Source organism: Centrocercus urophasianus, unplaced genomic scaffold (genome assembly GCF_019232065.1).
Source record: "Centrocercus urophasianus isolate 14NV4802_14NV808 unplaced genomic scaffold, USGS_Curo_1.0 seq_16, whole genome shotgun sequence".
In the NCBI taxonomy this organism is placed as follows: domain Eukaryota; kingdom Metazoa; phylum Chordata; class Aves; order Galliformes; family Phasianidae; genus Centrocercus; species Centrocercus urophasianus.
The window spans coordinates 30,171,455-30,183,561 of record NW_024884711.1 but is presented as its reverse complement, the minus strand read 5'-3'; the positions used below and the strand labels follow the sequence as shown (position 1 = coordinate 30,183,561).

At 38.0% G+C, this 12,107-nt stretch overlaps 1 protein-coding gene across 2 annotated transcripts in view; it reads right to left on the bottom strand.

Annotated features, from left to right (window-relative positions):
- The window catches only part of MLLT10 (MLLT10 histone lysine methyltransferase DOT1L cofactor), a 112,995-nt gene that overhangs the window by 87,805 nt on the left and 13,083 nt on the right, over window positions 1-12,107 (bottom strand). For both annotated transcript variants that reach the window (XM_042817050.1, XM_042817051.1), the window contains exon 3: window positions 6,730-6,784. In XM_042817050.1, the coding sequence (XP_042672984.1) occupies window positions 6,730-6,784 (55 nt within the window). The remainder of the gene's footprint in view (window positions 1-6,729; window positions 6,785-12,107) is intronic.

The window sequence follows — 12,107 nt, the reverse complement described above, 5'->3', positions numbered from 1 at the left end:
TTGCTTATGCATTCTGTGAAAGTTCCTAAAGAGTCCATTGTATTTCACTAAGGAATTTTATGCCATCTGTAACTTTAACTCACTCCTAACCAAAGTGAACACCATTTTTTAGCACAGAAAAAGCTTTCTTTGTTTGAAACACTAGTTTTCTTATTAGAGTCACTCTGGGTTGTAGCTTACGGACACACCTCAATCCATTTCAACTGCGAGCTGTCACGGGAAGGTAAAGTCCCACCTCCCTCTCCCTGAAGTACAGCTTGCCATATACTGGGTCAGATAAAACTGTATTCATTTCATTACTAACCCTGGGGCAAGACAGCAATTTACCCTGCGGTCACATCAGCAAGCTGATGAAAGGCATGCTAAGGTTTTGTTTACCATAAACAAAAGCACAGGTGAAAAAACAAGCTAGCACAGGAAAAGCACAGCCCTCTCCTTTCTGCAGAGGTCTGGGAACTGCACCCCAGGTTCTGCTGCCAGCACATCTGCTGGCTGATCCCAAAACTCTATCCCAAAGCCCCATCCCACCCTGAAAGGTAAAGCCAGAGAAGATGTGCATAAGACCAGAATTGTTACTATATGCTACAGGGAAAGATTAACTACTATTTTGAACCCTTAGTCCAAATGCCTCATTAAAGCATTCCATATAACTATATTCCTTTCCCACAAAGGTAACAAAACTTGCAAAAAAGATGAAGCTGCTTAAAATACTGCAGTTTCCTTAACCTCGCAAACACTGTTTTAGAGATTGCTGGAGCTAATAACGTGGTATTATTCACTACACTGTTTGATCCACCCCTTGAAAAGATAGAGGAAAAAGGATGCCCACACTAATTGCTGCAGATCCCTCCCCCAGCAGCTGACAGCCAACTTCATCACCAGTACGCTGAATCAAGTGACAATTTCTACTAAAAATAACACTAATAAACCTGTTATCTGTGAAGAAAAGGCTCCGTTCCACAGAGCTTTACTACAGAATTTCACCTAAATCTGCATTTATCAATACTTGCTCTTCAATTAAAGAATAAGTACATATGAAAAATTCTCATTGGCTCTTCGTTTGGCAGCACAACAAATAGTTTGTTTCTGAAGCAGCTCCAGCTTACGTCCCACTGGTCCACTAAGTAAGCCAACAGCTTTAATCATCTTATCTTGCATGCTACGGCATTAATGAGTCTCTTACTCCTCTCTAAAGACATTTTATACAACAAAAGGAAAAAATGTCATAAATATTTATCTAAAGCTTTCTCTAATTTTTTTCCAGGTTCCCAGTGTAGTTCCTTACATTGCATTTACTAGTAAAATAATTAGTAAACATTTAATTTTTATGGTAATATTAACGGATTATATGGTAATATGTGTATTTGTTAGTAAAATATTTTTGTTTTGCTTAGATAATATTACTGCCTTTTCTAGTCAAAAATACATATGCTAAATCTTGCAAATCTCTGTAAAAGGACCTGAACATTTTTATGTAAACATTTCTAGCAAAATGCATAAGCCTAAATATATAACATTATAACATCCATATTCTTAAACATGAATACCATGAAAACACATCAGAACAGCAAACCCGAGAGCGAGAGCTGCTGACACCAGTAACGGTGAGAGTAAGAAAAGCTGGCATGTGGTGTTTTTATAGACTTGGGGGATCCCAACGCTGACCCAGGGGATGGGAAGAGGGCCTGAAGGATGACATAAAACCACTGCATTGTTAGCTGGCCTTTTCCCAAGCAGCTGCATGAAAGAAGCCTTGGTGAAAAGTCGACACAAAGAATGCTGTTACACAGCATTCCTCATCATCAGCCAGTGGAATCAGATTTCAAAGCAACAAGTCGCACACCAAGCTGAAGCCTCTCCGGCTCAGAGAGAAATGTGGACAAAGATTACTGTAAGAGAACTATTTAAACATCCAAAAAATATATCCAACGAACAGCGTGCTTGGGAAAAAAAGAAAAGAAAAAAAAAAAAAAAAGGGAACAAGTGAGCTTTTTTTTAATGTATTAAATGTGTTTTTACACTTTGCCCAACTCCTAAGCCGCATACAGTGAACAGATACTGCTACAAACAGCTTAATTGCTCTTTCAGTAGCCTTCTTACACATAAAACAGCAATCAAGAAAGAATTCCCACATACACCACAGTTTTTTTCCTCATTTTCAAAACCTTTCATATTCAGTTATGTATTTTAAACCACAATGATGCCCCTAAATGAACACTACTACCAAATGTAGCACAGGCTTTTGTTCATAAGCATATTCAAAGACAAAAGTTCATTGAAGTTTCAGCTCAATTCTACTTTCTTATTTTCAATAAAAAATAACAAAATACAGAATTTCTATAACTGCAGACAGTGACCACAGACTTCCTAATGCTTTTGTAAATAGTTTCACAGGCTTCAGGTACAGAGAAGATCCTTTTCCCCCACAACACATTAAGTAGCCAAAACATTACAATGTATTATTTACACATTCAAAGCCCATTTTTAAAGTTTCTGGCAATCACCCTGACTAGAACCATGCAATGTCCCATCACTATTAACGAATGAATTACATCAAATTTGCAGCTAAATATGGTCAACTCTTCATAATCCTCAGCACATACTCTCTTCACAATAAACCACATCACGGATGTCATGCAGACTGCATGCTATGAAGTGCAACTGTATTGTTTCCAAGACCCATGCAAGTTTCAGCAAAAGCTGAACAATCATTTTCACACAGTGTGAGAAGAAATCCAACCAACACGTGCATTCAGCTCTTAGCTGCTCCTGTTCTGTGCCAATACAGGTCTCTGGCAATGGAAAGCCCTGAACGTACAATGAAGCAGCCCAAAGTTCTGAATTCAGCTCAAATCCAGATCAAATTCTTTCTCAGCCCACCACCAACAGGAGCAGCCACTGCCACCAGACCAACAGGAGGCAGCTAATACAGTTGCAGTTACCTCAGGTAACTGAAATTCCCCTATATATATTCCCCCTATATATTCCACTCTACCTCTAATTACCCAAACGGTCAAGGGTCAACAAAGACTGTAAAAACAGTTAACACCTCAAAAATTTACATTGCCCATGTATTCTGTTCTCAGAACGGATGCAGAAAACCAAGCACTCGATGTTAAGAATATTCCTCAGGCAAAAATTAATTGTTAAAATTAACACTTGTGTTCCAATTTGAGGTTCTGTCCCAGATTCAATGTAGTGTGAATTGCTAGCTAGTGTTTTGTAATTACTGAGAAAAAATCTGTACCAAAAAGTGGTGACCTGTAATCATATTAGCAATCTATGCTATGGAACACTAAATCACACTGTTGTCATTTGGCAGCTTAGATAGATACAAATTTGCTTCTCTAAAACTTCATATGCAGTTCTGGTAGGGATTATGTGTCACTTCGAAGAGGAAGAGAAGCAGAAAGGGGATGGGTCATACTTCCATACAAGGAATACCCCAACAGTCTGGGGCTTCCCTGAAAGGAGACAGAAAAAGAATATGACAAGGGTCTATAAAACCACAAGTGGTACTGAAAATAAAATAACTGGTCTTTGTCACTTCCCTTGACTTAGCAACTGCCACGTGCCATCAAATAAAACTGTGATTTAAAGGACTCACAATCTGCATACTAGTGTTACACATCACACTGATCAGCTGTGAAATGTCTTGCTACAGACACTAACACTCTAAAAGAAATGGACAAATTAAGCGTGTAACAGACACATTTAAAACACACCTGATAGATACAACATTTTGTGTTCTTTGAAAACACAAAAAATACCATCACTGGTTCAAGCAGTCCCAAAGCATACACACCTGTAGGTTAGGAACATATTCTGAGAAAGCATGCATGAAATTTCCCAAGAACCAAGTTCATAATGACAAAGAGAGCATGATCCTCTTCTCTTGCTACCATATACTTGCCACCACTTCCAATTTATGTAGAAGATACAGGACAGAACCACACCAAGAATGCCACATTTGTGGTATTGCTGAAAACTTTAATTCCTCATTTACTATGAGACTGGAAAACCCAACATTACTCCCTTAGCAACTGTACCAACAAGCATAACTAAAGAATTTTAGATATCTCCAAATAGAAATATAAAACGTAAAAAGGAAATTTCAAGAAGCAACGAGCTCCAAAAAAATCAAATAAATTGTAACAGATAAGTAAAAGGGAGAAGGAGAAAGAACAAAACACAAAAGAACCTCAAATCACACAGAGAAGGAGGAGTTAAAAGATAGGGAAAAATAAAGACAAATGCACCAAATACAACTATTGCTGTTTTTAGTAACACTTAAAAACAACACAAGTTTGACTCGTGGACTATTCTGTCACAGACAGATAGATGAATAGATATTATAGTGCCCCAGAGTTCTTAAAGACAAGATAATGCCACCAAATAAGAGCCATAAGCTTAGGCTATTTTCAGGGACAGCTGTACAGCTGACTTAAGACAGCTTACATACAGGCTACTGCTAAAAGAATGGTCCTGTTCATTCCCTGACATCAGCATTGTCAGCTGGATCAGGGAACTGATTTAATTTAGCTGAAAATGAACACAGGAAACAAAGTTGTAAACACCAATGCCACCACAAAGAAGGAGGCAGTAATGCACAGTAAGGGCCCGACTGCAATAACAGCGTCTTACCGCAGATTAAGAAAATCATGGAATCCTAGACTAAAAGCTCAGCAGACAAAACACTAAGATTCCAAATGTAAAAGAAAATATAGCACCTTCAATACCCAAAACTAAACACGTTTCTTCACATTAGTAAAAGGCAGATATTCAGAAGACTGTTTAAAAAAATAAGAAAGTTATCATTAACACCAGCAGACCACACGAGTTATCTGCACACTACAACAAAAACTGCATTGGCTTTCTGGTCAATGCTGGTGGAAGAGTTTTAAAAATCAAGTTTTAACCTGAGATTCCCAGGACATGACCTCCTACAGTACTACCCTGACTCTGAAATTCTTCTGGCACAATCCCTTATATTAAGCAATATTTTGAAAGGAAAGCTTCAAGTTAACGATGTAGGTTTCCATGACATAACACCAGTTAGAGTTCATTTTTCCAAGGCTCACACCCCTCTGTAGACCCGTTACTAACAGTGCAGTTGGTCCATAAAGTCGGATTTGCTGTATTCGCCCCACAGACAATATCTATTACTGAGGGAGGTTCCCAGACAGTGAAACACAAATTCTCAAGACTTCTCTGCTATCAGCTTTTCACTGATAAAAATCGCCGGTCATGAACATGAAAAGAGGGAAAATACCATTTGTCCAGTGTAACTTTTGCTATTTAAACTTAAGTAATTTCAATCAGATAAAGCAATTCACTTTCAGACAGAAACTCATAATTACAAAGAGTACAGTTGCATGAGAGAATCTAAAGGATGTTCAGACATTTGATGCAAACTGCCAAAATACACTCTCAAGACTTTCTAAAAATTCTTCAAAATTACCATACAGAACAGCAAGGCATTCCCAAACACTACTTTAAATACAGAAGCGGAAAATCCTTCAGCTACCTCACGCTTCAGTTGCCATTCTGAAGAAATTAATTCAATGCTGCTGCATATTAACCTGTTTGAGAGGCTTAGTTTTAAGGCTAAAGTACTGTGCTGGCACTCATTAAGGTAGTTTCGCTGACACACTAACTTAATACAATCTCCTAACACGAACAACACAAAATTCTCTAACATGTTTGATATAAGCAGACACTAGAATAGTGAATACCAGAAGGTATGTTATACATTATTGTCAAACATACTGATTAGAAAGGGAAAGAGGAGACCAGTCCAAATACAAGCAGGATCTGGCCTGTGCAATTCAACTGTAAAAGGAACAGCAAAGCCACTGCAACTACAACGCTAAACTGAGATTAAGATAAAAATTAAGTAGAATACTATGTATGCAGCACAGAATCTCCAGAAAACAATTAACATAGACTGTCCAAATGATATCTGCAATCCTGATCATTCTTTCTCCTCTCCCAAGAGAAAGGTCACAGTATCAAAATGACTGCGCTATTTACAAATAGATGATGGACAGGAATTTAGAAGTATCTAATACAGATAGAAGACAACAATCCAGAAATGACTGGAAAGTTAATTGAAAGATTTCATTCACATCAACCAACTATTAACAAAAAACAAGCAAGGCATGGTATTCTGTGGAGATTTCTTTTAGCAGTTCTACTTGGCAGGAGTAGAACTGATGATAACCTGAGTGATACAATTAGAAAGATGCAAGGGACAGGTAATTGCTACTACAACTTTTCAGCTCTAGCTTCTTTGTTACTGAGCCTATTAATAAACCAAACATGAAAGAGCTATCTTTGAAAATGCACCAACACATTCAGCCTGGCTATAGACATAAAAATTAACTTTCTCCCATGAACGACGCACTTTGAATAGCTTTCTATAAATGTTCAAACTCCAACTAAATAAATATAAAATTTATCTGTTTCCCTTGTAAATTCTTGTGTTAAAATGCAGCTTCTCCTTTACTGTAACTTTTATCTACAAGTAAGTCTAAGAATAATAACTGATGTTCTCAAACTTAAAGTCATCCTAATCTGGACTACTGCAAAATAGTTATCACTTTCTAAACTAGTATGATAAAGCAGTTGCTAGTTTCCACTGTTACTAGATCCCTCCATATTCTTTTCACAGTCTTATTTCCCTCACACAGAATAAGAGAGTTCACAAATAGTAAGAATAAAACTTACCCCCATTATCTGTTCTCTTTAAAGCACCATCCTTATGAGGGCATAATTCACATCTCTAGGAAAAAAAAGCAAAAATGAAATAAAAAAATGGAATGATCACAGAAGCATTACAAAAGAAACCATACAAATCAAATCTATTAGGTGTCAGTAAAAAAGTAACCACTATAGAAAAGTGAATGGGCATATTTTTCCTTAACCCTCACTGTTGTATTAAAGCTAGTTTGTCACAAACAAAGCCTTCCCCTTTGGATCTTGAAACCGCAGTGTATTTAAGCTATTCACAATTCCACCTCCAAGTTTTAATCCCTGGATTCCACACCATGGAATTCTGGATACATGTCACCAAGAATGGGGCAGAGTGCCTTGACAAGAAACTTGGGCGCAGTCCAAAGACTCCCTACTGTAAGCCCTTCCCCTTGGATCTTTGTACTCACCAAAATGGTCAATCACAAAGATGTGCCACAGATATAATTAGAGCAGAGAACAGCTATAGTAAGAACTGGCTTCATAGTCCCTGCTGACTCACACTTATTCCAACAAGCCAAAAACAACTTCATTTTCTGTTTCATGAACTGGTCAAAAATTGACTCATCCCTGAAATTCCCAATTCCATGTCTTGAAACATGCAGCTGGGCATCCTTTCCTTGTGACATACCAGAATGACAGCAGCGCAATCTTTCTGCTGCAACTGTTTCTATCAACTTCCTAACATCAAGCTTAGCACTAAGTTTTCCACAATAGAGTCAATCATTCCAAATCAGTCCAGAGACTATATAAACTGAACAGGTTTGACACACATTCCACTTAACTGGTCCAGATGATGTGAAAAGCAGTACTGATACAGGAGAACCTATACCTAGACATCATTTTATTGCAATCTTTATGTATTCCCAAATTAGTAACAACCCAAACCGTACCAGTCTAACAAGCTTTTTAAGAAACCCAGTAACAGTCTGATCTTCAGGTGCATCCTTTTATCACACCCTTCAAATGGAGACAGACATCAGTATGGATCTTTTCTGTTTCCTGAGCTGCACAGTTCTCTGTTATCAGCTAACTGCTAAGTTAGCAGATAAAGGAGCCTACGATGCTCTATGTGCCTCAAAAACAGTCTGTGCAGACTTGGGGAATTCCTGAAACTAGTACAGATAAAGTATATCTTCAGGACTATGTAACCTGTAACAAAACTGGTATTAGCAGCAAAGAGGCTTTCACAGAAGGTAAAACTGAAAAGTTGTTGAATTATTTTTGCTGAGTACATTGGTATAGGCAGATGCACACAAGAAAAAGAATCTTTAGGATTCCTCCTTCCTGTCTTTTGCTTCCCTTATTCTTCCCTCACATCAACCCATGAAAATGATCAGCAACTTATTAAAAGGCAATATTAAGTCTACAATGAAATTCAAAGGTCAAAGTGTCTGAAAACTTCCAAACTATTCTGTAAGCTCCAGACTTGGAGCACTATACCACTTCTTTTTCAAGTCAAGATTATAATGACCTTCTTGCAACTGAAATGAACGATTGGTTCATTCCCTGTCCATGTCAGGGAATTGAAATTAGATGATCTTTAAGGTCTCTTCCAACCTAAGACATTCCATGACTCCATTATTCCTTTCCAACAAAATCTTACATATGCAGTAAATGTGCTGTATCTTAACACTTCAGCCCTCCATGTTTGGAGATTAACTACATGCAAGCTGCTGAGACACGCAGTAGCTGGAGGTTAATTTTAATGAATTCCAAACATACTGGATTAGACTCTCAAAGTAAGAAGCCTGGTACATACTGACAATAATAGTGCAATAAAGTTTGTTTCCATCCCAAAGCTATACAGCTTAAGAGCAGTGAGCTGAGATGATGTATCTAGCACAGAGACAACTGAAGCTATTAACATAGTTTCCCTTGCCCTACCTCCACAAGCCTGTGAAAATTCATCATATATTTTCACTAGTAGTAAAACCAGTTTAGGAGGTTCCCTTCTTTTTCCCTTCACCACTCCCTTAATAATCTCTCCTTCCATCACTCCCACAGCTGCTAAACTCTGCAAGGCTGCTCTTCAAACCAGATCAGTGAAATGGAGTGAAATGAACTTTTAGTATTTTCAATTCAGTGTGTATTTCTCACACAATTTACAGCATAATCCCACAGTTAGTTACAACAGCAATACAGAAGGCAGGGAATGGCAGTACTGCAACATAAACAAGAATGAATAAACTTCTTGAACAAACTTTATGTAAGTCATAGAATAAATCACAAGATACTGAATGACAAGGAACAGAACCAGTTATTTATGTGTAAGAGTTCAGTATGCTCCTTTGTCTCTTCAGAGCTTAGTTTCAACTCATTTATTTTTGTCTCAGATCCCCATAGGGCTCAGGTCCATTAGATCTCCCCTCATTATTCCTCTGTAGCTGCAACCAGTCAGGGAAGAATAAAGATAGGAGACAGAAAACTGATCTGGAGGAGAGAGCTTTGACAACGAAACAAAACTGAAGTGTTGGGAATTCTGTAGAGTATCCTGCTATTGGCAGGGAGCAGAATGCCTGCGCTCGGCTCTCGAGCTGGAGGTGGGATTCTGATGATATGTAGCATTTCTGGTGCTATGAATTCTAGCTACCATCTGCAATAATGTAGCATCATAATAAGCTAATATACCACACAGCGACCCTTTGCCCTTTTTGCTCTAGGCTATGAATCTAACTGGTTCCCAGCCTACACGCTCCCATAAGTTACCTCCTCACAACAGGCACCACGCAGCAGAACCAGTGTCCTTGCCTGGTGGGCCCCACATGCCTCATTCCCACCTGATTGAGACAAGTAAGTAAAGTAGCAGACCATCTTCCCATTACGTTTTTAACAAATATTTTACTACTCGTTCTAAAATCTTAGAGCAGTACTAGATAGAGCAACCATTTCAGATGGATCTCATGTCACAGACCTTCCGCTGCCTGACCCTTCACATGAAGTCTCTGAAATCGTATGTAGACTGGATATAAGGAGAAAGATGATGAAGCACCAGAACAGGTTGCCAGGAGAGGTGGTGGATGCTCTGTCCCTGGAGACATCCAAGGACAGGCTGGACGGGACTCTGAGCAACCTGATGCAGCTGTAGGTGTCCCTGTTCATTGCAGAGGAGTTGGACTAGATGGCCTTTAAGGGTCCCTTCCAACACAAATGATTTTATGTTTCTGTGTTTCAAAAAAAGTGGTAACTTCAGCTGAGAATTTGCAAAGTGGCTAAAAAAAAAAAAAAAAAATCCTGGGTACTTTCAAAATGCTTAAACACATGTTGTTACAAAAGATTCTTTAGGAGAAAAGAAATAGAATAGCACCCATATACATGTATTTCAAAAATCTAGTTAATTTTAATTTCTTATTTGAATGTTTTCATCCAAAATCATGTCTCCTTCTTTAACTTACGGACAGATCTTAATGTTGAATTGAACAACAGCTGAATCTCTTTACTAAATGCCACATCTGCATGTAACTCACACAACAGAATAAAGCTTCAATCTCTGTGACAGTTGAAGGCAAAAAGGTTCTGTATGGATGGCCAGATGACCTATAATATTCAAGCACTGACAACAGTGAGGTTCTCTTCCCCAGTTGTGGGTCTCAGCCCTGGCAAAGGATTTCTGAGATCTACTGTTCATGGAACTACTAAATCTACTGGGGAAAAAAAATACAGCAAAAACAGGGCAAACTCCTAAGACTCATCAACAATTCAGATAAACATCGGGTGTGACCATGCAAATGGGAATACCAGAAAGGCTGACTGTGATGCAAAGGAATAGCCACATCCTTTACTGCGTGCACAGCGGGCCATGAGTGCATGCGGTGCTGTAGGTACAACCAGTTGATTTCGATTTGAAGAAGAGAAGTGATAAAAGGAGCATTACTGGCTTACAGAATGTAACATGCAAACCTCAGTTTTGAAGCTCTCTGGTGGAACAGACTAAGCTCACAGACATAGCTTTTGTCTTAAACAAGTAAAAAATAATCAAGAATAACAGTAAAATAAAAAGAATGGAGGTGACCATTAAAGACACATAGTAGGAAAAGTAAAGACAGAAAGACCAAAACAACACAAGTAAAGCAAGAGCTACATAAACTCAACTTCCTGTACTGAATTACTCAGAATACAAATTGGCTCCTCTGCATTAAGGTCCCAAGTTTTCTCCCTCATTTTAGATAAATACATCATTCCATTTTAACCAAGAATAACAACTGCCAAATCCATCAGTAGACATTACACAAATTAACTACTGGAGCCTTTTTGGTTAACTTAATTCCACCAATTTTTCAATCAGAAAAAAAAAGAGAAACTGATTTAGTCCAACAGACCAGCTTATTCGTGTTGAAATGAAGAGACTTATAGAGTAGACAGAGTATATAAATAAGAACAAGACTATAAAAGAGAGAAGAAAAGAATGGTAGAAATACAGTCTTGTTCTTCCTTAAGAGTTCTGTTAATTCGAAGCAAGTTTCATAAGCATAATGTGGAGATATCCATTTTATATTTTATCTTGCTATAAGAAAAAAACAAATAAAACAAAATATGCAAGCAATTTACTGAATTGTAATCCACAGTAGGCCAATGGAGCCATTCACCTGAGTAATGACTGTCCAAGCAAGCCAAGTCCTATAGGACTGAATTCTCAGCATTCCCAGCACTGCAATAATGCAATAAACAGTGTGTCTCAGTATGACCCGTTAACCTAAATAACGCAAAAGATCTACAGCAGCTAAAATAGAGTACAGTTCCTAGCTGTTAGCCGAGAAATTAGGCTGCAGTTCCAGCTGACTTCAATTCAGATTCACTTTAAGCTAACATAATTGCTGACTTCTGCCAAAAGAAGATCACTGGCCACCCCCTGCTGTGTACTTTTCTACTGTCTCCCTTGCTTTTGGAAGAGCAATCATTTGACCATATGGAAATCCTGATCAGCAAGCTAAAAATAAAATACTCTTTTTCCCTTCTTAGTTTTCAGCCAGATCACTTCGAGTCATCTCTCCGTAAGACCATAAGAACTATGTTAGATAACGAATGTAACAGGAATGAAGATAGGGAGTAGGACAAGAATACAACCACACTCTACTAATAAATGCAAATTTCTTGGGCCACTATTATTCCCCAGCGTACCTACATCTCAAATTTTTGAACCAGCATCAGCCATGTGTGAACTGATTTGTTTACAAGCTTAATTTCCATCTCAAACCATACAGTGTCCTATTCTCTTCAAACAGAAGATGGAGTCTTTAAGTTTTCTTATATTCCTTTTTTAGTTTTCTTATATTCCCTTTTTAAACTTTTCTTTCACTATCTCTCTTCTTCATGTTTTGGCCCATTTCTTTGATAGAAAAAAAAGAAGTTAAAAA